The sequence below is a fragment of the Elgaria multicarinata genome, chromosome 3, assembly GCF_023053635.1.
Source record: "Elgaria multicarinata webbii isolate HBS135686 ecotype San Diego chromosome 3, rElgMul1.1.pri, whole genome shotgun sequence".
NCBI classification, from domain to species: domain Eukaryota; kingdom Metazoa; phylum Chordata; class Lepidosauria; order Squamata; family Anguidae; genus Elgaria; species Elgaria multicarinata.
In genome coordinates, this window is record NC_086173.1 from 12,105,988 (window position 1) to 12,133,660 (window position 27,673).

Consider the following 27,673-nt stretch of genomic DNA (forward strand, 5'->3'; position numbering starts at 1 on the left):
AATAAAGATGTTTATTTAGAATAACAGTGAGGACGAATGTTGGCAGACTTAAGAAAATGACAGATCACAAACCACAGATGTGGTACTACCATGGATCAAGGCGAGGTGATTACTTCAGCCAAATAATTTTGGACAGAATTAAGAGCTACAGAATAGCAAGCAAACAGAACTGACCCATGAGGCACATTTGGGCACTATCCTCTGCAAACCCCACTAGTACACTTGTGTAGCTCCTGTTCACGTCAGTGAGGCTTTATATACCAGGATTTCCCAGGGGAAAACATTGAAACATCAGAAGAACATGGTAGCTGTGCTTTGAAAACACACAACAGTCAAAATTAGAACCTTGCCCACTCCAGGCCAGCGGTGTAGAACCACAGGTCTGGTGGCTAAATCCAGCCCTCCAAGTGTCCCAATCTGTCCCTCCAGAGTTCCCCCAAAGGCCCCATTCCCTTGCCCTGGCCCTACCCCATTCACCCCATCCACTGACTGTTTGGAGGTTTCCGGGCTTTGGAGCAGTTTTTCCACCACTCTAAAAGGTTGAAATGCCTCTCCTAAGGCTTAGTTACTGGCAATAAGAGCAATAAGCTAAAATATGCTGGCCTTTCTGGGCCCAACCCTTTTGTATTGAGTGCTGCCCACCACTGGAATGCAGCCCCTGAAAGCTTCTCTGAAATGGAATTTGGGCCTCAGTTTGAAACAAGTTATGAATCCCTGTTCTAGGGTGATCAGATGCAAAGATGCATAGAGACCCTGTTATTTTAACAGCTGTATTGAAGGAGGAGTTTCAGAAGGTGCAGTTTTTCTCACTCCTGCATACTTCATCTCCCAAGTTTTTGTCTTCTACAAATTCCAATATTAGAAGTAGAGGAGCCCTGTCTTCCTTTACATTTGATCTATATACCTACATCATGTACATATTAATCCCATAGACTCTCATTTCTTTATACATACTAAAAATTAGAAAGATATGCTGGTTAAAAAAGATGTTCAGCAGCACACTATTTGGGGTTTGCCCACCCCAAGGGGTCACCATTCATGTTGGAATCGTGTGAGTTATAAATATACATGCACAGTAGAGTTTTTCGTTTATCAGCAGTATGGAAAAATACATTTCGAATCATTTTATGACTTGAAATAATAGGAATGTCATTTATGTAATTCAGTGCCCGTTCGAGAAAATGTATGTAGGTAAAACTTCCAGGGTTCTCAAAAAATGAATGAGTGAGCATTTCAATAACATTAGTAATGGAAGGAAAGGATTCCCTTTGGCAAAAAAAGTTCTTGAGACTAGCTATGCTGTTTCAGATGTGAAACTGTGAATGCTGGAATGAATGGATCAGGAAGATGAAAGTGTCATTAAGAAAATAAGTTAAGTGGATTCTGGAGATTGGGAATCTGTCCCTAAGGAACTTGAATGAGGAAATGCAATTTCTTCCTTTATGATTGTGTTTCGGAATTTCTCCATTATTACAGAAATGAAATTAAGAGCTTGTTCAGACAACACTTCAGGCTCTGCATTTAGCAAACTGTGGTTCTCTGGGGTTAGTACTAACCACAAGCTGTGCTGTCACACACAACACTTTAAGCCATGGTTAGAGCTGCTAACCCTGTTGCACACGGTCCGACTGTGTTTAGTGAGTAAGGAATTAGCAAAACGCATCGCGCAAGATACTTTAAACCCTGCTGCTTAACCAGAAGCCTTAACCAACAGGGTTTCAGGTGTCTTCTGAACAGTGGTTTAGCTACAGTCCCTGGGGAGTGAAGATATTTCTTGGGGGGGGGGGGGGTTTTGAGGTTGTTGTTGTTTTTTAAAAAAAATGAGATACGAACTAAAGGGAGATGTTTGCACCTGGGTTTATAAAGATTATGTAGAGTGCTGTTTCAATGTCATGTGAATATGCATTGGTAAAGAGTTGGTTTAACTACAGGTAAGGTAGTTTCATGGATTTGTTTTGGGGTTTTAAAAACATTTATGCAACAGATTTTACTTGTGAATTTTCTTGTGTTTGAAAGTTTGCATTTTTAAAGAAGAACATGCATTTGTGAACATATGTAGTTAATTAGTCCAGATATTTCTATTTTGTGTATACATATTTTTAAACTATGTTATCACGTTTCAGGTAGTCCCTGAGGAAGGATACGTTCTCTAAAATACAGGGCTTATACAAAAATAAACAACATAAATAATTTTGTGTCATGTTTGGGTTTTGCATTTTCTGTGTCTCCCTGTTGTTATTGGGAAGACAATCCAACCACCTGCCATAACCCTGCAGGTAGCCATTTGCTTGGGGCAAACAAAAAATTATTCCAGGTGAGCAGCTTGCCAGACCTACTGCTCAAACCATGCTCTGGCATACAGGCATATGGAGACAGGCTAGAAATACTTTTGTTCCCAACTGCACACATGCATGACTCATTCACTGAAAAGGCAAAGAATGGTGTGAGAGATGTGTCATTCAATTGAATTTTAGGAGACGGCTCTCCAGTCCAAAGTGACAGCCAACGGTCTGCTATTCACAGATATTTATGTCATGACACCTAAGCACGCAGAGGGCTTGCATACCAGACACTGCATAAAAGGCGTCACCTGCCATTATCGTGTTGATTTTGTTAATATGAATGTTATGCAAATTACATTCATTATGCAGAAATTAAATTATACAAATTAGCCACAGCTCTCTAGAGCAAGACATTTCCACTGTGGGTTTCAGTGCTCCACAAGTTGTGTGTCCCATAAAAAGAGGTTTTTCTACAATTAGATTAGTTTCACATTTAATAATCCTCTCGCACAGAATCCAAATTCAATCAGCTCAAAAGACAAATACAAAAAGAAGGTTAACCAGGCAGAATCAAGCATTGAAAAATGACTAAACAGTGTTTGTCACTGAACAGCTGATAACACTGGGTGGCCTCAAGCAAAAGCCACTCACTTCTAAAAAGTTAGCAGGGAAGCGAGGCAAGTGTAAATGCAGCTTCATGTCAGCCCCTGACTTCTTGGCTTATGAGAAATGCACTAGGTACGTACATGTGGCATTGTGGTGAATATTAAATCAAAATCACTGAGGCAAACAGCTGACTTCCTTTGTGTCTTTCTTCAGTGCTTACATTGTTAGAAGCGAAGTACAAATATTCTACAATAAATCCTGGAAATATTCAATTTGCTAACTGATTCAGGTGACAACCCTGTATAGGGAGTTAGGCTGCTAAATTCCTAATGAAGTCATTGAAATTTAAAGCAGTCATTTCCTGCAAGATTGCAGCCCAAGATCCACTGGTATCAACTCAAATAGTTGGAGAACTGCAGCAGATTAACTGCAAAGTTCATCCGGTGCCTAAAGACCAGTCTCAGCTACCCATGAGCTAAAAAGGTTAGTTTTCAGAAACAAATTTTGGATGAAAATGCCAACACACCTGTTTTTTCTTTAATATCGCATAGCACGCTGAAGAGAGCAGGTTTCATTCGGTGGCAATTCAAGGCATGTTTCCTAAAAAGGAGGGGGGGAAAAACAAGATGAATGGCAAAGGAACAAAACGGATAAGAGAAAGAAAAGGGGGTAACAAAGAAACTGAGAATACATTCCACTCAAAAGCCACAGTCCACGTTGCACCAGAAAATTGCTCTGTAAGGTTCATTTACAGCCTGAAATACACTATTGGCTATATTAGCTAAGAAAGTTAAACTTGTATAATTATACAGATGCTTGTGTATTTTAAGACCATATGGGAAGCCTCAAGGCTGCATTTGAATTAGCATTCTTTCACTTCCTTTAACAAGGCAGTCTGCTTCAAAATGAGGGACACCATGAGAAACCACAAAAGGAATATTTAAGCATCCTGCTGCTTAACTCTGTACCAGCAATGCCACAGAACTGTCAGAAATCCGATATATTATTCACTCACAAAACGGTGGAGTGAAAGGTAGCTCCTCTCTTAAAACCAAACACTAACTACAATTGATATATAGCTCCTGAGGTCTTCACAGTCCCTCTAATTCAAGTGTGTCAAATTCAGTGGGCTGGAGGGCCAAAGTCCTCATTCAGGGGATGCCCAGAAGCCCTCCCATTTGTTTCTGCTGCTCTGGCAACTTACCTGTTCTTAAACATTTACTGCTTGAATAAAAGAACATAAAGCATGTCCTGGGGAACCCTCAAAACTATGAAAATATAGAACTGCCTTATACAGAGTCAGACCATTAGGCCATCTAGTCCAGAACTGCTTGTTACAACAGCATTCTCACCTAAAAAAGGGATGTATTAAGCAGGGATGTAGCAGATACTACCATGCCAGGCAAATAGCATCAATGACAGCAAGTGGAGGGGAGGCATGCAGTAGCAGTGACTGACAAGTCAGCCCCTTTATTCTATTAAGGTCTTCCATGGAGTATGGTAGGTGTGCTGCCCTGGGGACTCCTAAAGGGCCTCATAAGGTCTCTGAGCCTCATGTTTGATACCCCAGCTCCAACACACGAGCTACAAAATACACCTCTCAACCATCATGTTGCTCAGCAGAACCACAACCACAGATTTGTAACTAATTAGATCTTACGAAATTTTTGAAATTTGAACAATGTACAAATTGCTTTTTGTTGAAGATTCCCCAAAGTAACTTGCGGTGTCAAACATTTTAAACAGTAAAATAAAACAAGTAATTTTATTAAACATAATTAGTAAAACAGCAGTCAAAACCAACCACGAATCTAGTAAAAGATAGGTGAACCAGTTCAGTTTAAAGCGTCTTAACCTGGCACCTGAATGATAATAAAGTAGGCACTTCATAAATCAGTCTAGAAAGGTTATTCCAAAAGAGAGCAGCAACACTGAAATGGATCTCTCCCTACTGTGGTCCTAACCCATTTGGGGCTTTAAATGCTCAGAACCAGTAGTTTGATTTGTGCCTGGAATCAAAACTGGTAGCCGCTGTAGAACTTTTAGTAAGGATCCAGCATATCCATCCAGCATATTCCAGGTAAAAATATAGCTGCGATGTTCCAAACTAGTTGATGTTTCTGAACAGTCTTTAAAAGCAACCCAATCTACAATGTATTATAGTAAATTAACCAGGTTGTTACCAGAATGCGAATAACTGTGGTCAGGCTCTCTCTGTCTATGAAATGTCATAGTTGGGGCACCAGTTGGTGAAAGGTACCTCATGCAACATAGGCCATGGCTAGTCCAGGCCTATATCCCGGGATCATCCCTGTGCATCCAAATGACACACAGGAGATCCCAGGAGCAAGCAGGGACAACCCCTCCTTTTGCTTGGGATAATCCTTATGTCTAGCTACGGCCATATTCTACTTAAAGCATCCAAATTAAAGACCAGATCTAATAGCAGTTCTCAAAGCAGCAAACTAGCTCTTGTAAGGGAAAAAGAGTTTCAGCATTCCTTTTTATAATAATAATAATAATGATGATGATTCACATACTAAGTAAAAAGATAGAATCTAAAAGTTCTTCCGGAGCAAATATACTTTGGTAGCAACATGCACATTGCTCTAGATTATGCAGTACAGCTTTAGCAATCGAAGGTCTACCATGTACAATGCTATATGAAACACTGCCCTTATGTAATTCCAAACTAGAACAAGTAATTTCTATTAAATGCAGGCAACGTTTTACTATTATCATTGCATGCATTGTTTCCAATGGTTACATTTAGGTACAGTTCAAAAGGCATTTTTAACTAGATGGGCCCAACCACACTTTTCAAACTCTGATACCTGCATCTTACTAGGCAGACATCTCTTGTGAGATCACAACACAAAGATGGATATTTAAAAAACCAAAAATATCCTACATTCTGCTCTTATTACAGAGGTGATAAAACAACTTGCATGGCTGGTGACTACTTTTACCATTCCCTTTATAAGCTCTTAGGGCATACTTAGATGAAAGTTTTCTTCTGAAGCAAGCAGTGTATTTTTAGCTTTCCTGGACAAAGTCAGAAACAAAATTGCACTGTGCAAATAACTTGCCCATCACTGTAGCTTTGGCTCCAGTTAGATAAATATGTCTCTCTAGGGTAGGCAAGATGTTCAATAGAAGTTATTTCCTGGGAAGCTAATACCAATCTAATAAATGAATGCATAAATTCTAAAATTACTTCAAAAATAAAATAAAATTCTTCACAGACCATATTCCTTCAAAATGGAGTTACACGTCTAAGTTGGTGTTACCCTAACCCTAAAAGAGTTACACGTTAACATTATGATCCTTTCTCCAAAGATCTATCTCTACTCCTACAAACAACAGCCCAAGGACAGAAGTGGCCACAATAACAGATGAGGGATATATTGGTCTCTGCTGCTAACAAGCAGGGCTTTGTTAGTTCTAATGTTAAAATTCAGTTCCTTTATAACTAGTATATGCCATTTCTTTTCTGAAAAATGCTTCGCAAAGCACCTCATTCCACCTGATACCTGTCAACTTCTGCATCAGCTCAACGCAGCACTCCCTTTAACGCCAACTCCACAACCCAATAGGCATGACATTTATTTCTTTGGAAGATCAGAGTCTCTAGAGAAAATGCAGGTGCTCTATTTGCATGGGTGATAAATACAAAGATGCTTCCCTCAACAAATCATTCCTTTGGTCAAGGGCCAATCCTCATATGATTCTCGAATCATTGGCAGGTTGGAAACAGGCAATATTGTTTATTGTCATGATTTTCAAACGTTCTAGTTTTAGGGAACATTTTCCATATCAATTTGTCTGTCAACAAACTCTAAATGTCTACCATGGTCCATGGCACCACTGAACGTTGCAGAGGATTTTGGACATGTTCTAGGGCCCATGCTGGCTACCACACAGGGCCTCATTGTTGCCTTGCATGAAAGTGTGCTCTTAAACAAATGCCACACACCCTGAGACCCCATATCACAAGGGAAGATGAGTTGGTGTCAGGTGTCCTGATCCCTCATGCAAGCACACATTCTGGCAAACTGACATGGGAAATCCATATCAGTGAGATTTCTTTATTGCAGGAGATCCCATGGCAAAAGCTTAATGGTTATACACTTCAGAAATCATATAGCTCATGGTCAATAGCTAGAGGCTCCAAGAAATTCCAGAACAGTCAAAAGCTAATCACTACCACAGCGACAAGACCAAGATCCCCATCAATGTGGTTTCCCTGTTGCCATCTCCACGGTTCTAAACACAAGGGAAGGTCAATCCATACAAGGCTTCTAAACTCAGAAAAGGGAGGCGGATGTTTCCTGACATGATCCCTCAGGCAATCAAAGGAGCAAATTTTTGAAAGGCCTAACAAAGCACCCAAAGAGAGCTAGTCCAACCGCAGATCATACATTGGTAACTCAAGGTGACATGGTCAAGCTTAAACAAGATCACAGGGAAAGGTAAACCCTCAGACACAAGAAGTTCCGTGCCACTGCTTTCACATGAGCAACAGAGGAGGGCCAGGATCTCTTCTCGATCCTCTCAGAGTGCAAGACACGGAATAACGGGCTCAAGTTAAAGGAAGCCAGATTCCAGCTGGACATCAGGAAAAACTTCCCGACTGTTAGAGCAGTGCGACGGTGGAATCAGTTACCTAGGGAGGTTGTGGGCTCTCCCACACTAGAGGCATTCAAGAGGCAGCTGGACAACCATCTGTCAGGGATGCTTTAGGGTGGATTTCTGCATTGAGCAGGGGGTTGGACTCGATGGCCTTGTAGGCCCCTTCCAACTCTGCTATTCTATGATTCTATAATTCTATGATTCCTCACCACATGAGTCCAAGCAGAGGAATGAAGGTCCAACTGTCAATTATCAAGCCCAGTCTGCTTGATAGAGCAAACGAGTTCAAATCTATGAAAAGCCTCACAGTGGCAAGTTCTTAGTAATCCAAAGTTCCACTTAGGAGGGAGCATGTGCAAAGCGCCTCCAGAGTCTTAGACGATGATGGATCCAAACAGGGAGGTTTTCCGGGAATGCAGAGCAGATGTTCCTAGCAAAGGCTCCTCACCTTTGCACCATCTTAAAAAGGGAAGTGTAGTCCTCTTCCAGACCACTTGACAGACAGGGGCTTCGGGACTTTCAGCAATGCTCCTGTCCAAAAAGGGCAGCACTGCTCAGAGCACCAAGATGACACTTCAATCTGGAAGATCCTTATGTAAACCCCCACCGATTCTCTATCAAGTTCTCACAGACAGCTTCTCTGCCAAGGCCAAAACAAGCAGGTGGCTGTGGGAGTAGGGCCACTCCCCCATCCATGCTCTGAGAATGTTGACACAGATCAATTAACACAGATTCTAACATTCCAGAAGCCGAACAGGCCCAAAGCCTTCCAGATAACTTCTAATTAAATCTTAGCTAAAAAAAACCTACAAGACCCCACGGCAGTGCCTTAACTATCCCTGAAAGTAGGGACGAGCAAAATGTCTTTCAGAGATGCTTAGTCTTTTCCGTTACAGATCATTTCATTGAGGAACTCCTGATAGTCTTCCTGGAAAGGAATGTCAAGGTTTCCCAGTACACAATTTGAAACCATTGGATTATTGGGTAATAGCATCCCATGTCAAACTAATAGCCACAGTTAAACATCCTGCCTTCAACAGCAAGTCAACATAAAATGCTTTAAAAGGAGACTGCTACAAAACAGGGCAATTTTATTTTATTATACAGCATTTGTATACAGGTTTTCAATTATAATAGTTCTCAAATTGGTTCGCATATCAGATTTATAGGTTGATCATATTGTCCTCACAGTTATGGCCCAGGATACCAAGTGCTAGAGATGTTGAACCATAAAGGGGGGGGACACAAGTGGTTTTTTTCAAGGGGTGGAGCAATGGAAATTTGGGGGGAAATTGAAAAATAAGCAATATTTATTTTTAAGCATTCTTTACAGATCTAAAGTTATTTTGTTGTTTTAGGGCAGCCTTCCCCAGCCCTCCAGATGTTTTGGACTTCAGCTCCTATCAGCCTCAGGCAAGATGGCCATTGTAGTCCAAAACATCTGTGAGGCACCAGGTTGAAGAAGGTTGCTTTGGGTACGTAAAGCAGCCTTTATGTCCCTAAAATTATATTATGTATAACGTAGTTTGCTCATAAAATTATCATTATATTTGAAAACAAGTGAACTCAGTAAATGTGTAATTATTGCCTGAATTAACTATGCTTTTAAAATTTAATATTACAAACATTATTAATTTTATGAGCAAACCAAGCCATACATAACATATTTTAGATTCCTAGTTTAATGTCTGACCAGAGGAAATTTCAGCAAGTAGTCTCTTGAAACAGCTGATTCATCCCAGAAGCCAGAAGAAGTAGGAAGAACTGGAGGCAAAGGAAGACAAGTTCAGAAACACAGAATTCTGTAGAACAAAAGCCAAAAGGCCAAGAATGTACATTTTCTTTCATATGATGATATGGTGGTTCTATTCACATGTTGGGAAACTGAGCAAGACTTGGAGCATCCCAAAATGTCTATCAGTAAAAGATACATTTAATCAGTGATTTTAATAAGAAATGGAAGAAACAGCTATGCTGAGAATCTTAGAGAGGATTAAAAACACTTTCGCATGACCTCATTATTTCCAGACATTTTACATCTCTAGTCTTTCTATAAAAGCCTTATTATTATGTAGTTTTCAGAAATCATTGCAGGGAGGCCAAGCAAAGAGCTTGGTAACAATATTTAAACACCTTCTCTTAATTTCTTTTTTTTAAAAAATCATAATCCAAAACTGTTCAATTTTTCAGGAAAAAAACAAAAACGATCGGGGGGATTTCTTTTTTCCTAATGTGTACAGTTTTTTCCCCAGGCCTTCACATCTCTACCAAGTGCTGTCTATAGTATCAAAAACTGTTATCATGTGGCTCTTTGTTCTGCTCCTTGACAGTAGTGTCCAGCCACCTCTTTGATCATATCTTGTCTTCTCGCTATAAGCTCTTTCCATTAAGAATTGCCTATAACATTGGCCTTCATCATATTCCACGACTGTTATTATGCACCAAAGGACAAAACACCTCCTTGGTTTATACTAAGAACAGAATTATACATTACATGCAAATGCATATAACTGTTGTCTGGCAGCCCATTTTTTTGTTTTAAAATCCCCTTAGGAAGGGTGCAATTTATGGCATGGGCTTTTCTGCTACAAATTTTAAATGGGGAATTTGGAGCAGGTAAAATAGACAGGGATACTATCAATTTGGGAGGACACAATTATTAGCATTCCTGTTTAATTTACCTGCCTCAAACTCCCCATTTAAAATTTGGATCAGAAAAACACCATGGTATGAATTGTACACTTCCTAAGGGGATTTTAAAACAAAAGGGGTGATGGGCTACAGCTACATAGGCTTAAATCCAACATCTCATGAGACTTCTGCTTGAGCAATGGACTTCCCCTTGGTCTCCTCCCCTCTACAGCTCCCCCTTCCTTCCAACCCTCAAGAGCAGATTCGGGAGGGGGTGAGAGGGAAACCATTCCACCAACAGTTTCCCTCCTGCTGGCAGAGACTCAGGGTTGGATACAACCCATATGTTTTAATACAACATATAGTTTTGCCCTGAAAACATGCATATTAGTATTATTACGTCTACTTTCGTTCTTATATGTGAAGGATTGTGCCTCTGATGAGTTTAGAGATGTTGGCTGCACTTCCAGCATTTAATAATAATAATAATTTCTTCTCTGGACATCAACCCATTTTCCTTTAAGACATGTTGGGTTGCAGCTTTGAGCTATAGCCTAATAAATCTCATAAAAAGCAAACTGAAGTTGGTGCAGCCACAGTCAGTGGCATTATACATACCAAAGTCAATGCCACTGAGAGCTGACCTACATATTATGCAGAATAAGAATTTTAGATTGCAGTATTTCAAACTGCAGGTGTGTATGTATCATATTTCTGAATGTTCCCCTATTGTATTTATTTATTTATTTATTTAACATTATTTTTAGGCCACTTTAAGGAGGGTCTTTAAACTCCCATTACGTAGTAAACTAGCACATCAGTGAGAAAATGTTAGCACAGAAAGAATCTCTCTCCTTGGTGTACTAGTTTAGTATAAGCAGGGAGCTTTTTTACATTCATTTAAAAGTGTGATATTCTCACAGACATGCAGTCTGAAATGGTACAGTCCAGTTCTACCAGCCAAGTTGATATATTTAGTAGAATCATGTGACAACTCTTCTCCTGGTATCACTTCAAGCAAGAGACTGCATTTTTTAATGTCCTACCACAAAAAAACTATCCTATACATACAAAGCTAGCATGCAAAGGAGATGGATTCAACCTACCATTCTCCAGTATGCTATATTCTTATGTGCAGAGAGGCTTTGTGTGAGGGAGGAGTATTCCAATATGCAACCCTCTACTAACAACCTGAATGTTATCATCACTCTGCCAAAAAAGCTTTACCACTTGATTCTTTCAAATATATAAACTGGCCGTTAGACTCTGGGCAGGAGAGAACAGAACATAGGTGTCTGATAATACAAAACAAGGACAAAACAGTGATCCCTTAACTGTGCTGGTGCATAACAAATCCATCCCAAAAGTTTGGTTGTATAAAGCGCATCTATTACATCTGTCTATCAAATACAAAATCCAAATACATTGATAAGCCATCAATTACAGATTTCAAAAGATGTAAACTCTCAGGCTGGATTCACACATAACACTAAGCCATCATGGTTTGCGTTCGAGAGTGATCCACGGTGGCTTAACATATCATGTTGAGGATGTTTCCCCACATCCACAGCGGGGACTTTACCCACCCCCGTTATCTACCTCCGGCACTAGGGGTAACGTGCCCTGGGTAGGTTCCTGTGTCACCTGTTAGGTGCTCCATAGTTAAATCCATGTGCTCAGTGAAAAAACATGGCAACCAATAAGATGGCAGCCTAGAGTGTCCACAAAGCAATGGATGGAGTGACTGGTGAAAAGTGATTTCTACCACAGCAGCGAATGGGATAAGAAGCAGCGGGAGGACAGCAATCTACCTAAAGAGCAGGGAGTGGTAAGTAAAACATGGTGCACTGAGTGGTTGCCAGTCATGTCTGGCGCACACAATTCATGGTTCCCTAGCCCTCCCAGCTCCATATTTCCCCTACCTACCCTCCCTCCATGATAGTGTCAGTACAATGATCTTTCAGGAAATAGTTCTGAAATCTTGAATGAAAATGTCCAAACACTGCTTGAAGATATATACTGACTGACTGCCACAAAGTTCAGCACTCACTCTTAAGCCAATGGTGTTCCAAGACTTCACTTGAACTTCACAGTTCCAAAATCTCCTCAGCATTTACTTTCATTGCAAAAGCAACTTTGTAGACACTTTGGAAATTGTGCTTACTTTTGAAACCATTCAGTTTAGGACTGGGTTACCTGAAGGATTGCCTATTTCCACAGGAGCCTGCCCTTACACTGAGATCTTGTTCAGAGGTCCTTTTCCAATGCCCATGCCATCTGAGGTGCAGCAGGTATGATCAGAGAAAGGGCTTTGGTAATGGGGCCCTATCTGTTTAGAGGCTTCCCTAGTGTGTACTTTGATGTCATTTCGGTGCTGAGTGACAACTTTTTAAAGAGTTTTTTTGGGCTTTCCGATGTGAAATGTTACTCCTGATGATTGCTTTTGTGCTGCACTTTTTATCAGCTCCTTTTAGATGTTATGGTTTCGTATAATTGTATTTTTATCCTTTATTTTGTAAGGTGCCCTGGAAAAGTTTAAACATTGGCGTCTAAAATTTAATGTTGCTTCTTAATCATGCAGTTTAAAATATGACAAATAATACTTAATAGTATTTGTCATAAAATATGACAAATAATACTTAATAGTATTATTAAGACACATTACAACAGGGAGAGAAAATAAAAAAGTTTATAACAGCAATCTCACCTTTAATTCGGTTTCAAATTCATACTTTTCATGTACTAATGCTTATTATACATTAACTTTTGAAGTTCCATGATTTAAGGTGTAATGTGTCGGTCCACCTAGATGGTTGCCATTTTGGAAGACTCTCCATTTTGGAGGGTCTTTCAGAGTGGCGAACATCTCATTGGACTAGTACATAACACCTTAAAATATCACGGAGCTTCAAAATTTACTCAAACAAATGGAAAAAACCCTCTTAAACAGGAGTAAATTCATGGAACCATTCCTCAAAGTCCACACTCCACAGCTTACTACATCATAGAGTCCAGCACAAGAAACGTAACAAAACATTGCACAAGTTGCCTGCTTCCAGAACACTCCACTCCTTGAAGGTAACACCCTTCTAAACATGAAAGTCCCCTGTGGTTCTTTTAGTTCATAGAGACCCTGTTCAGATGACACATTAAGCCATGATGGTTAAGCATTTTGAGAAAAACATTAAGGCTTAGTATGTCATGTGAACCAGGTCTTTAGTGACTGGCTTCAGACAACAAGATAACCAACAGTGGTTTAAATAGTTAACGGATGGTTATTTAACCCACCGTGGGTTATCATGTTGTGTGGAGAGAGTTTTTTAAACAGCAGTTGGTTATTTGGCCAAAATAACCAATGAAAATAACCAATACTGTGCAGAGTTGGCTATTTGAACCACCATTGGTTATTATGTTGTATGGAGGGTACCATTGGTTATTTCCTCGGCTACAGTTGGTTTTTTTGTCAGGCACAGAGTTGGAAAGCAAGAGTGGTCAAAGTGGCGGCTGCTACTCTAGTCCAATCAACAGGATAGAGTAATGGCTGATAGGATGCTAGCAGGAGGAGGGGGTTAGAGGGTGGGGGATGAGTAAGTTAACTCAGCGTGGACTAACAGTCAACTCACCACTGATCCCAATCCACATCATAGTTGATTATTATCATATTGTGTGGGGAGTACCCCCCAGATAAACAACTATCGAGTTGATTATTACCTCTCAGTTGACTATCATGTTGTCTGTACGCAGCTAGTGAGTTGTGTGAACCATTCCTAACCATGGCGGCTACATAAATACAGTTTAAACACACTCACTAAGCATTTGCTGCAAAAGCGACCAAACTATGGCTTGGGGCCTTCCTAGACGAGGCCTTAGCGCGCCTTCTGTCCCGGCTTCCCTGCTGTGCGTCCAGATGACGCACAGGGGATTCCGGAGACAGGCCGCGCTGAGGCCTCCTCCAACGCGCCATAAGCCAATGTGCTTATGGCGCGCCTTTTCCCCAGCTCCGGCCTCAGGCCGGAGCTGGGGAACGTCTAGGGACTTCCGCAGCTTTTCACGGCTCCTCGCTTACTCGCGAGGAGCCGCAAAAAGCCGCGGACCTGGCACAGCGCTCATAGGAGCACTGTGCCCATCGGCGGGGGGGGGCGAAGGCTGGGAGGGTGGGTGACACGGGGGGAGAGCGGGTGCGATCGCACCGCGTGCCGCCCGGGCAATGCCTGGCATGGGGCGGCATTGCCGCCCCATGCCAGGCATTGCCCGGGCTCAGGTGGCGCGCGGCGCAATCGCACCCACCCTCCCCCCATGCCACCCACCCTGCCACCCACCCTCCCAGCCTTCGCCCCCCCCCCCCCGTAAAAATAATAAAAAAAAACCCTTACCTTGTCCGCTGTCTTCGGGCCGCACCCGGCCCCTTTAAAATAAAAAAAAAATGGCGGACGACACAGGGCTTCCGTCCTCCCTGCGTCTCCACCGTCTGTAAGCCTGGGGGAGGCGCGCTAACGGTAGCACGCCTCAGCCCCGCCTCCCTGCCGGCATAAGCCGGCAGGTCTAGCAAGGCCCTTGGTGTGTTGCCTGAACAGTAACAGAAAGTCAAATACAAAGCTCCAGGTATACTATATAACTTGGCTTACTCTGCCAGAATGAAAGCCCACAATGGCATTAATTTTCACAAGCAATATCATTCTGCATAAATGCAATGGGTGGAGACTGCCACCAAAGCGACAGCAGACAAGGACTGTCTTATTAAGGAGGCAATAAGGCTGCTAAGGGGCTTGTGCATGTGGTCTACCCCTATGTCAGCACAACATAAACAGGCTGCAAGTTTCCACCAACTAGAGAGAGTAAGAATCAGTAAAAGCAGATGTCGTTTTAATTTCAGTACTAAATTACTCATTGCTGATACAAACGTCAGCCTACATAGAGAATAGCAACAAGTTTTGTGAGATGTTAGAGCCCTGAAGCATTCTAGCTTGCTCTTGATTCTAAATTTAAATACTGAGACTTGTAGTAAAGTAGTCAGACCACATTACTTATAATGTTTGGATTAGGTTCCATATGCATAGTTGGGCCCAGAGTTGCAAACTTCAAGCCTATGCATGACTACACTTTGGCAAGCTAAATGGCAGTTTTTCCTTGCATAACTAAGACGGAATGTCAGGGTATTCCTGTAGTATATATTTTTAATCCTTTCAACTTGGGGATTGGAGTCTCCCCACATATAGCTTATGTAGTACCTCAAGTCCCTGCACTAGTGTAGTGTCTTGCTGCTTTGCTGCACAATACTATGACTCACAATGTTGCATCTTACAGGCAATTCTTTCTGCATTTTGCCATGCGCAGCAAACCAGAGGAACATGGGAAATGACACATGACTACAATAAGAAAAGGAAGGAAGGCACCAATGCAGAAACAATTTACATTCTCTAAAGATGCACTAAATTATCATTTAGAATTTAAATTTGGAAATCGCTTTGCAACAGAGCAAAAACATAGTGTGGCGCTTTGTTTTACTATGCCATGGATGAAGGTATGTTTTAATGCATTTATTTTATAGTTGTTTTAGTCAAGTTTTATTTGTAATTGTAAGCTACCTTGAGTGCTTTTAATCTTGGTAGAAAGGTGGGGTTCAAATCAAATAAATAAATAGGATTGTAATAGAAACATGCTGAGCTGAATAAATTATAATTTCATATATCTCAGAGGTTCACCTTTCTTGTTCCTACATGAATGAACTGATACATAAAGAACATGTTACCCCCATACTATATATTTATAAACATGTTTGCTGCATGCATGCTTGGCATTACACCAGCGTTTTTGCAGCAAATGTGTAAAGCCTGCAATCCTAAACCCACTTATTAGAAAGTTAGTCAAATTGAACTGAATAAAGCTGAGTAAACATGGCACAGGTTTGCCGTGAAACTATGGATAACATACATAAGTACGTATATATTATACATAAACATACCTGGGAACCTTAATTGAGTCTGGGTCCCCATATGTAATCATGATCATGTATATAGATGCCATGTCATTGAGACGTAATGTTTTTGTTTGTTTATGAGTCTTTCTGACTTCGGATGATGAAAGGGCAGCTGCACACTTCACAGAGCAATTATTCTGCTCTGTGTACAATGGTATTTCCTGCAATGAGCACACAAACTGGAATTATGGTGTTTGCCTTTTATTAATCAATGCATTCTATTTTATTATCTGTACCAAAGGATTACTACCAAATCATACGCACTACCAAGGCAAACACAGTAGCTGAAACAATGCTAATTCATACTGCTGGTGGTTCCTGTATCAAGCTAGTTACATCCCATAATTAATTTCAGTCCCATGAGAAACACAAGAGAGGTCGCTATGCCCCTAAAAGAGGATGCATTTCTCAAGCCAGCATCTCATTAAACAGAAGCACTTCAGTCCTCATGGAGTTTGTAGCAATGGCATAGGTTAAACAGGCAGGTTCTAGAATAGCTTTTCACACACACATCCCTGAAATACAATGCACTGGTTATTCAGGTCATTTTTTTGTTTTCTATCGCTGCGCAGCTAAGTTATGGAGGCGCAGAATATTGCCGCTGAAAATTTGTGTTAAGCTTTTTGTTTTCTATCGCTGTGTGGCTAAGTTATGGAGGCAGAGAATATTGCCTTTGAAAATTTGTGTTAAGCTTAAATATTAGAGATTTCTATGAGTTAGATCATAACCTTACTTTACAGACAGGCTTTTTACAGAACGAATGCTCAGAAATGGATCATGTTAGTGACTTCTGCCTCCCTCTAACATTTTCTGTCTCCAGCCCAATACTGAGATTTATTTAGTAGAGGACATACCAAGTGCTACACTAAAGCAATATCATACAATTGCTACACTGAAAATGTAGTGGTAATACCTGGGCACAAATGATTAGAATTGGTGGGCCACTAAGGCCACAATCCAACCCAGAATTGAATGCACTTACAGTTCAATCCTTGCATTTTTATTCATAAGTATATCACACCCTGTTCCATGGTGCTTTCTCCCTAGTGTGTTTAGGTCTGCAGCCTTAAACTCACAGATTTCCGTGGGCTTAAGTGCAACTAATTATGTGCTAGATTGTAGCCAATTACTTTAAAGGTGGTGTAGTAATGGCCATACAAGTTTATGTAATTCTTGTAGGAATTAGTCAGGTCTCAGTTCTTTACTTCTGTCCTAGGTGTGCATCCATTATTCCACACATATACCCCCAAGGAGGAGCATGTTCATTGAAATCATGTTAGGATAGCCTAGTCCTCTGTTTTACTTTCTAGAGAAGGAGAATTCACACCCTGTTACAGCGTAATAAAGAAATTTAATAAAGGGATGAGCCCACAATACTGTTTTCCTAGCCGACATATATCCACATATGTCTGTTAGTCATTTGTAGCATGTAAATAGTTGGGAAAAAAGAAAAAAGAATCAATTGTCTTTCAATTTACAAAAAAAACAACTTTGCCTGGATGTTTCAAGGATGAATCTTACCAGACTACCAGGCAAGTGGTTACTTACAAGCTTGCTCTATGGTAAATACTAGTTTTGCCCAGGGACAATGAGGAGTGGAATGGGGAGTTGGACTCCTCTGTAAATAAGAACTCATGGTCCTGCTTTCTACTCACTTTTAACTCTTGTCAGCAAAAGTAGTACAATATAAATTAGATTAAGTATTTGTTCAACTAACAGAGCTGTACATAGCTAAAACTGTTCAACAAATAGGTGCCGCCTGAAGGAACAATTTCAGGTATGAACATTTCAATCCTTGGGTATAACTTAACAATATACATATTTTAACCTACAATGTATAGTACCAATGAAAACTAATGCATTAGGAATATCATGTTATGTGGTGAATAACTAGGCATTTCAGTATTTGTCTCAAATTGCAGGGAAAGATGATGGGGCAAAAAAGTTACTTGACTGTGAATTGCGATTGCAAAGAGGACCAGTTCTCACAGCTGAAGTGGACTGGCAACATTGGCATGTGTTGAAGGAGTTATGTGGTTGTTTCAGCCTGCAACTCAACCCCAGGCCACTACTCAATTCATTTTGGACAACTTTGTACTTGAATTTCCAGCTGAAAATTTGCTGGAAAAAGCATGACCTAGTCAGCATATGGAACTTTATGGCACTTGAAAGTAGCTATTTGCCCTGTTACCCATAACAAATTAAGAATAAACTCCAAGCAATCAGAACGGGAAGCTATTTCTTGTTCTTCTTGGCCACAAACAGCTCATAGGCATGTATGGGCACATAAGTTAGTAAAAATGTTTGGGGGGTTGTAACTCTTTTATTTGCAAGTTTACTGTATAGATCTACTTAATCCCCATTCTATGTGCACCAACTTGATTATGTGAAATGGCCTTTATGGGGTGGGTGGGTATGTGTATGTGTGTGTTTATTTATGGGTTGCAGAAAATCACAACTTGTCAGAGTTAACTAGTCAGGCAGAACGTTGTATACAGAAGCTAAACAAGTCTAAAAGTTGGAAAAGTTCCTCTCTCTCTTAACCCAGACTGTTTGTGGCCTTGACTACACAAAAAGAATTCTAAATTATGCCAATTTAAAACTCACCATGTGAAAAAAAAAAGTTGCACCAAATCAGTGGAAATGACAAAACAATTTTTTGTTGCTTGTTTGGCAAAGACCATGTATTGTTAGTGTGCTACACAGCACTTAATACAAGACTTAGGGTAAACAATGTTGAAACCCAGTCAAATTAAATGCATTAAAATAAGTAAAGATATTAAAAAGAGGAGACTATTTTTTAAAATTGCACTTTACTTCCCTATACAGTCAGCCATATGCAGAAGGCTGGTAATCTGCAACAGGATGCAAATATGTTCCCTACCATCAATGTAGCACAGGTCAGTACAATCTGAAAGCCATTATCTTGGAATGACAGTTACCTATGTGATAGCTATATATCTATTATGGAGCCACAAATAAACCACCATCTTATCCCCAAAGATTTGCCCCAAGACAAGAAAGAAGAAAATGAATACAGTATCCAGTATGCTGTAGCAGACCAAAATAATGTCACTAGCAGATACAAGAAGCACAATTTGAGGATTTGATTGCCTGATCCAAGGATATGTATGTTATTGATGTATCCGTTTTCTCCCCAAATCTACAACCCAATCCTCATATTTGCTTGCATTAACACTATGGTTCTGCAGGCCTGTCCTTGCTCACTAGGTTAGTTCAGTTCTGTGAATACCTCACACCCAACTCTGCCCACTAAAGGTACTGACCATGGTACTGTTTAAATAGCAGGATCACCCTCCCTCAATTATGGTGATGGCCCCCCAAGAAAGAACATATTATTCTATCAATGCTTCTGCCTAAATGGAAAAAAGAAAAATATTAATCCCCTAACTTTGAGTTTGACTTCACCCTGTAAGGAAGTGCACCTATCCTTGACTTATTTTCTGTTATTTTCTGTCACTCTTCTTTTATATAGTATGATTTTACTTAATCCTAATTAGCTCATATCTTGCTCAGGGAACTAATTTACACATTGATTTGGACACTGAACAACTGGTTAACATAAAGTGGTCCTTAAGTAACCTGGTGATCAGCATGCCATGAAAGACCATTATAGATTATGGGATCCTTCACCAGATCCCAAAGTGAAGGCCCTCTATCATCAGCCAGTATTCTGGGACACAAGATAGAGGGGAAGTGTCAAAACCCCAGTTTTAAGGGCCTCTTTGCACTTTACATTTTTAGGTGTTCGCCTACAAATGCAGAACATTAATGTAACAGCTGCACATTTGCAAGCATGTGTAACATACAGGTACACATGCCAAAGAGTCCAGAGGCTGACCTGGCTGCAGACCTATGCCTGCCCTACATAGTAAGTGAAATGGCTCTAATATTGTCCAGAGAGCCCAGGTGCTACTGGCTTAAAAACCCCAATGCTCCCAAAACCTTTTGTCTAAGGATACACAGCTAGATCTCAGGGCACACGCACTCACATAAGCCCAAAGTTTCAGATGTACACAGCTCCTGCACGCTTGGGCCTAGGCCCAAGCGCCCCTACCCCAAATCTCCATATTCGAATAGCCGTATCCCGGGAACCCCAAACCCTGCCATTGCGAGCTCCTCCAACACCCCTACCTTTGAAAGCACTCCCCTTTCCTCCAGCCATAAGCTTCCAAGTGCTTGTTCCTCAACTGTCGAAGGCCAAAGGCAGCTTACCTACCGAATTCAGAGGCGCGGGGGACCTCTCCCTGCACACGCACTAAAAATCTCATGTCGAAATCTCCACCCCACCCCCCACCCACACCCACCCACCCCGGTAGTCCCACAACCGCGGCCAGAGTGGATCGTCTCCCACATATTCCTTACCTGGCCTGCGCTTCGTCCAGGCTCTGATCGGTGATGGCCATGATCTGCTGCAAGATGTCACCCGTGTCCTGAAGTCCGGGGGCTGCCTGGGGCTGGGGCGGGCCCGGAGGCGCTTGGAGTCGGTGGGGCGGGGGATCTCCGGCGGCCCCGGGAGGAGGCTGGAGCCCTGCGAGCAGCCGGGATGCCTCCTCCATGGCGGAGGGAGGAATGGGAGGGGGAGGGGTGGGAGGGGGGAGGGTGGCGGGGAGAGGGGCCCGCCTCAGGCGCTACGGGAGGGGGGAGTCCTGGAGCGGCTCGAGTCCCTCTCCTCTCCCCCACACACACAGGCACACGCACGACTGCCACAGAACAGGCCCCAGCGCTCCTCACTCGTGCCCGCTCCGCCCCCTGCCCCCGTCGCGCGACGGGGCTCCGCCTCCTCAGCCGTCGCCTGGCGCAGCGGCCCTTCTCCTAGAGTTGCCCGCCCCCTTCTGGGACAAAGCCAGTCTCTCGGCGGCTTCATCACAATTGCCGCCTCCGGGAAGAGAAGACGCGGGGGGCGGAGCTAGTAGGAGTAGCTAACCCCCCCTCCTCCTCCTCCTCCAGTCCCCACCCCCAACCTCCGTCTGCTGATGTGTCCCACCTCGAAGCGACCAAGTGCCCCTTCTCGGGTCCCCCCCCCCGCAAGATGCCCGCTTCACACGACTCGAACGAGTTACGAGGGACTAAAAACTTATGGGGTCTCCAACTCTTGCTTCCAAGTCCAAAGCGGACTTTTCCTCTCCACAGTTCTCGCTTCTGCTGTTCGAACGGTTCCCTAGTCCCAGCCACCCACCCCAAACCCAGACGACGGTCGCCTCCGCATCTGGAAAGAACTCACTCAACAGTTCTCAAACTGCCACTTTTTCCCCTCAGAACTCTTCCCCCCACACACACACACACACACGACTTCCTCGCAAGACTGGCACTTGTCATTCTTACGCGGCTTCAGCTCGAACGGTCCCCAAGGAAAGTGTCGCCTGCCACCGCGGCAAATCAAACGGCCTTCTCCTAATAAACTGTCATCTCACACCGCTTGACTCGATTCTCCCTCCAAAGTTATTTCGCCTTCAAAACTGCCTTCTCCCAACCGCTGCTTTTCGAAGGGGATTCATCAGTCCGTTAAGATTATGACACGAAGTAATACATGCTTTTTAATTTTTTTAAAAAAAAAAGTTGATGGAGGACATTGGGAAGGGGGTAGAGATAAGCAAATTCAGTTACCACAAATACTTAAAAGAACTGAATTTTTAAAAAGGAATAAAAAATGAATGCATTTTTTAAATAAAAATTTGTAAATAAAAAGCCTGAATAACAAACATTCTGACTCCCCTCCCGCAAAAAAGGGGGAACAGTAACATATTGTTTGAAAGTTTTAGAACATCTACTCTGGAAAAATGTATGGTGACTGACTGGCACATTGCACTGGAACATGCTTGAGGAAGCTAGTAGTCATTGTTGGCAGCTGAGGAACTCTCTGGGCCTTTGCCTCAACAAGAAACTAGACTTACAGCTAATACTTAAGCTCTGCATTAAATTCTGTTACTGATACTTAATGTGGCCACCCTCTCTTGTCAAGCCAATAAACATAAATAAAATGCTGATAATTGGCTGAATTTAAAAATGACGTGTGCCTAGGGAAGAGAACACCCTGTGACCTGTCTTTCCTAGTTATCACCATGCATGTATCCAGAAATGTGACAGATTTGTTCTGATTTTTGTTGGCTGCTTTCTTTATGCCTATGCTGACCTGCCTCTTTCCAACTCAAGTTTCAAAGCATTCCACTGAAACCCATTGTTTTATCACATGTTAATACAATACCATGTATTTCTTTTCTGTTTTGTTTGTTTTTTAATTACACATCACCTTTTCTGAATGAGGAGAATTGCACACATTTACTTGGGAGTAAGTCCCATTAAACTCAATAGGTCTTGCTCATGTATAGAGACGTACATGATTGCCTTATCATTTTCAAATGGGAGCATTTCAAATATAATTTTTAATGCCTATATTGACAAGAGCCTTCTTCAGAAGAGCTATTTTACAGCACAATCCTATATATGTCTATTCAAAAATAAGTCCCATTTAATTTAATGCGGCTTACGCCCAGGAGACATAGCTGTAAAGAAATCATAATATAAAACCAACCAATCACTTTTCTTGTTCTCGTTGATCAGTTGTGCATCCTAGCAACATTAGTTCTATTTGAGTAACAAAATATGTTTCCCAGTTATCATGTATGCAATTACAACACAATATTTTGAGATGTGACCTGGACCTCCTTCTCTTGATTTTTCATTAGTGCAACATGCAGGCAGTTCTTCGGGTACAGGAAGTAAGTAACCAGTATGAAAGTTCACCTATTTCAGATGTATCTCACAAAGCATATGAATTGCTTGCTAGAATGGGGTAGTATAATTACACCAAATAAAATGGAAAATATCTAGGAACCAAGAACAATGGGTCATTGATAACTAGATGCTTTAAGTTACCTTAGTAATTATGTAGCATGTATAGCCAGCTTCTCACACCTACATAGTCACAAAGACATGCACCTATCATCTATATCCCTGTTACAATCCCCAGTCTTATAGTTTCTAGCCATAGCCAGAACCACTTTCTGACCTTGCATTCCACTGTAGATGAGAGGGAGAAGAACTACATAAACATCCCATAGAAACTTGGGCAACTGGGTTCTTTGTCCCAGGGCTGTTTTTTGGGAAATTGGAGGAAGCCATGGTAGCTGCTTATAGGATGTGATAAAAGGGTGCTCCACTACAAAATGTCTCCCAAATAGCCCTTTAGAAGTGCAGAAGCACACACACATACCAAATAAATACCAAATAAAATAGATCTGCATCCTGAAGATCAGTCACTGTGGGTGAGGTGGGGGAATACATTGAGGACAAACAACAAAACAGCTGTGGACAAAAATGCCTCATGTAATTCATCAAACGTTTAGCAAAGAAGCAATGAATGGAAAGACGAATATAATATTAACTAAGAGTGTTTCAAATGTTAAACTTTTATTGGAACTCTCTCTCTCTGGACTTTTAAAAAATTGAAATGCAAGAAGAAGAAATATGCCTAGAGCTCTCAGAAACAAATCTAGAAATTAATAAATCAAGGTGCTGCTCAAAAAAATGTATTCTGCAAAACAAAAAATGCAGAACTTTAAAAAATTGATTTTTATTATGAAAATGCAGAACTTGCCTTATTCATTTAAAGGGAGCTTAAGTGATTCTGGTTGCTGATGTTGCCATTTTGATAACAAAGGATAGGAAATGCCAAAGTAAAATGAGAGATTCTATTGAAGTAGCTTGTTGTAGGTGTGCAAACTGTTGAACATCGCAGAACTGTTTATCAGGCTTGTATATTCCTACACCAACTTAAATTGTTCAGTAAAATATTCTGTTTTGTCTCCAATCTCAGTGAGAGAATCTCAATTGATGCAGCAGAGGGACATGCAAACTAACACACAGGACAAAAACAATACAAGAAATGGCAAAATTGTGGACTTAGCATCAAAAATTAAACCATGGGCAACGTTTGATGAAATGAATACAGAGGAGTAATCTCTTGATTAAATGGTTGCTTCAGAACTTAAAATCTACTGATTTCTATTGTGATAGTTTAAGGGCACTAATTTTAATTTTATACTGCGGGTGATTAAGTCCATGTATCTAAACAAAGTTCTAGAAAAGGACAGATGTTTCAGATTGCTTTCAATGCAGCATATGCAATTCATGCAGGATAGAGTTATGAACCTTGTCCATCAGTCATAAAGAACATTGCACATTTTGCAAAGTTCTGTCTTACACATATGCATAGGTTGAGACTGTCACACATGCATAGGGTGTGGCACTTGAGGGAAAAATTAAATGAAAGAATTTTGCACAGTAAAAGGAAGGAAGGTAACTTAAAAAAAATGAAAACAAATTTGAGATGCTCCTTATAATGTAAGATGTTTGATAGGTATGTGTCACATTCTGGACGATTTGATGCTCTTTGTCTATTTGTTATTACTCTCTCTTCTTCATCCTGTGACAGATTGCTCTGCAGTATAATGCCATCACTATAGCCTCACATTTTTCACAAAATCACATAGCTTCACTCAACTACTGCAGCCATCAAGTTGTGATATTCATGATGGGATTAACAGAAGTAAACTTCTGTCAAACCAAATTCTGGGATCTCACATTTTGACCCATGAACCATGTTTTATTTCCCCTCTCTGACAATATTCTCAAAACCCCACATACAATTTCCATCATTCCTCTAAAGTTGCACTCTTCTATGGTATACACAATATTTTGCTTCCCATGGTGGTCACACTATTATGATTCTGTACTTCTCCCCAGCTGAGAACATAATGAGTAGTCTCCTGCTGTCTGGTGGGAAACAGCCACCATATTCAGAATTGCTGAAAAACCTAGTGAAACCTAGTGGAATGATCAGGACAGTTTCTTCTTAGACAAAGTGAAATCCCATTTTCCTGATAATCATGCCATGATAGAAGAGCCAATTGACCTTGGATTCTACTTGGTAGTTCACTTACCTGAGTGGTTAAATGAGCCTTTGTGATAGACTGTTTCTAATCATTTGAGTTAATACCTTTCTTATACTTACAAATATTAAAGCATTGTGTTTCTCATCTCTGAAATTAATTCTTTTTATTTGGTATATATATAGGATAGATAGATAATTTCATATCCATTCTAAACCCTATTCGGTTTGGGATTTGGCTACCTGAACGCCCAATTCCTCCCATATGAATCTGTCCACAGTCAACAAGAGCAGCCTTGTTGCAAACTCCTCCACCAAGTAAGGTGCAAAAGGCAGGGGTACATGATCAGACATTTTTAATAGCAGCACCCAGACTCCCACTGCTGAGGGAGAACCAGCTAGCCACTCCCCTGAATACATTCAAACAGCAAGTGAAGACAGTGCTATCTGAGTGGACTTTTCATAATTTTTAAATAATGTTCGTTGATGCTCTTCACTTGTTCATTTTTCAGGCTGTTCATTGATGCTTTTTCTTGGGTACTTTTTAAAATGTAACTTTGTTGCATTCAACAAATGAATTTGTTCGTTTTCATAGTGTTATTTTAGCATTTTTTTATGCTAGTAAGCCATTCTGAGTTTTCTATTTGGGCAGAAAGGTGGGGTAAAAATTTCGTGAAGAAATACATAAATGCATAAATATAACATTACAATAAGGTATGTTTTCCAGTACAAGAGGAACTGCATCACCAAAGAAGAGGGCACAATCTGTATAAACTTTGCATATAGCAAATTTAGAAAGTACTACATTTTAAATAGAAATATAATATATCTTCCCATAGTAGGTGACCTATATGCCTGCTGAGGGTGCTGTCAAAGTGCTAATCTTGATGAGCAACAACACCCCTGGTCTCCCTTATTATGGTTCTTTACCTTTAAACTGGACTTGTACTGGACAGCTCTTCAAATAAAAGATACCTTCAAATAGAGGACTGTCCTTTGTAAAATAGGAACATAGCCACTCTGGTTGTGTGCTCTTTGTTATTCCAGTAAAGAACTGCCATTTTGCAGTGCATCTCTCATAATTTTGTCTGTTCTCTTAGTTACTCTAATTCCTTTCTCCTCTGCCACTCACCTCAATGGTCAGTTACATTTGGAACTCAGACTTTTGTGACAAGCCACAATCCCCATGCCAGCCATTTTGTGATGGTACCCATGACATTCTCACATTTCTAAATACGCCCACAGCGTCAAAAAGTTTGGGGATCCCTAATTTAGACTATATTTTTAGCCCTCTCAATTTCCAACTATTAATTGCTGCTGCTAATTCTATGCTTCACCCACATGCTTCAGTTTTGCACATTTGGATTCCAGGTGAGTATTTTTTTAAAAAATAAATAAATGTATAAATATACAGAAAAAGAACAGATTTGTTTTTCTATCCATTCATACTAATTCAGCCCAGTTATTATACAGAAAATGGAGAAAGCTAACTACTACATACATGAAGGCTTGATTGATTGAGAACATTACTTGTGGTTATTGTTTTCCCTGTAGATTTGAAGCTTGAGTCAGTTCAATCAATAAATGCACCAATATTAATAGGAAGGCACAGCGCTCTGCCTGGAAACCAAACATTAGCCTCAGCAAGGAAGCCTGGGGAGTGCTGGGAACTCACTCAGCAACTGCATCTGCTGATTCCTTGAAATTTTCTACAGATGAATATTCACAGACCTTTAGCTCAAGATGGTAAAGGCCACAGCTGCAGTCCTACACACAGTTAGGCTGCTTAAATCCCGTTTGAAAATCAATGGAAGTTAAGCAAGCTGGTACAGAATTTCTTCATAATACACCCTGAATGCTACAGTAATTCAGCAAAGTAGATGTTTTCCATATATAAGATTTATGAGTATTTTACAAGGATAAAACATTTTGAATTAAATTGTTTTCTCCATGGGGGTAGGATAGAAACTAAATGTATATATTCAATTGTTGTACTCACTTATTTGATTTTAAGCAAAGAACCTGTCACTTCTCTATACATTACAGCACCTGATACTAAAGCAATATGAAGTAGTAGTAGTAGTAGTAGTAGCAGCAGCAGCAGCAGCAGTAATGAATTAGATATGAGTTTAGCATCTAATTTACTAATGAGTGTGTTGAACCACGGGATTAGAGTAATCAGATGGGGTGGATTTTCTGCCACAGTCAAAGTTAGAAAAAAAACCCTCTTAAAGCATATGGGCAGTATCCAACACTACCATTAATGTAAGTTATATTGTGCTAGCTTAAAGGACCTCTAGCACACCAATAGCATTAGCTAGCACAATGGGATTTCCAGGGATTCCCATCACGCCAGCTATTAGCATTATGCTAGAGGTCCCTTGTGCTAGCATGGTATAATTTATGATAGCACTCATGTTGCATTGGATACTGCCCTATGTTTAAAATTTATCCACAACCGGGGACCAACCACTGAAAAAGCCCTGGCCCCTGCACATTCCAAATTATAGCCGGGGGGTGGGGGGCATCAGGGCACCCTGCTCCTGAGAGTGAGTCTGCCAATGGTGGGACACAGGAGTGAGGTGAGCACTCAAGTAACCAGGACCCAGGCAGTACAGGGCTTTATACATAGTT

At 40.9% G+C, this 27,673-nt stretch overlaps 1 protein-coding gene across 2 annotated transcripts in view; it reads right to left on the bottom strand.

Moving 5' to 3' along the window:
* Nucleotides 1–20,719, bottom strand: part of PBX4 (PBX homeobox 4) — a 40,030-nt gene extending 19,311 nt beyond the window's left edge. For both annotated transcript variants that reach the window (XM_063119269.1, XM_063119270.1), the window contains exons 1-2: nt 20,515–20,719; nt 3,415–3,488 (exon numbers count right to left, since the gene is read on the bottom strand). In XM_063119269.1, the coding sequence (XP_062975339.1) occupies nt 3,415–3,488; nt 20,515–20,708 (268 nt within the window). In that variant the 5' untranslated portion in view covers nt 20,709–20,719. The remainder of the gene's footprint in view (nt 1–3,414; nt 3,489–20,514) is intronic.
* Nucleotides 20,720–27,673: the final 6,954 nt, after the last annotated feature.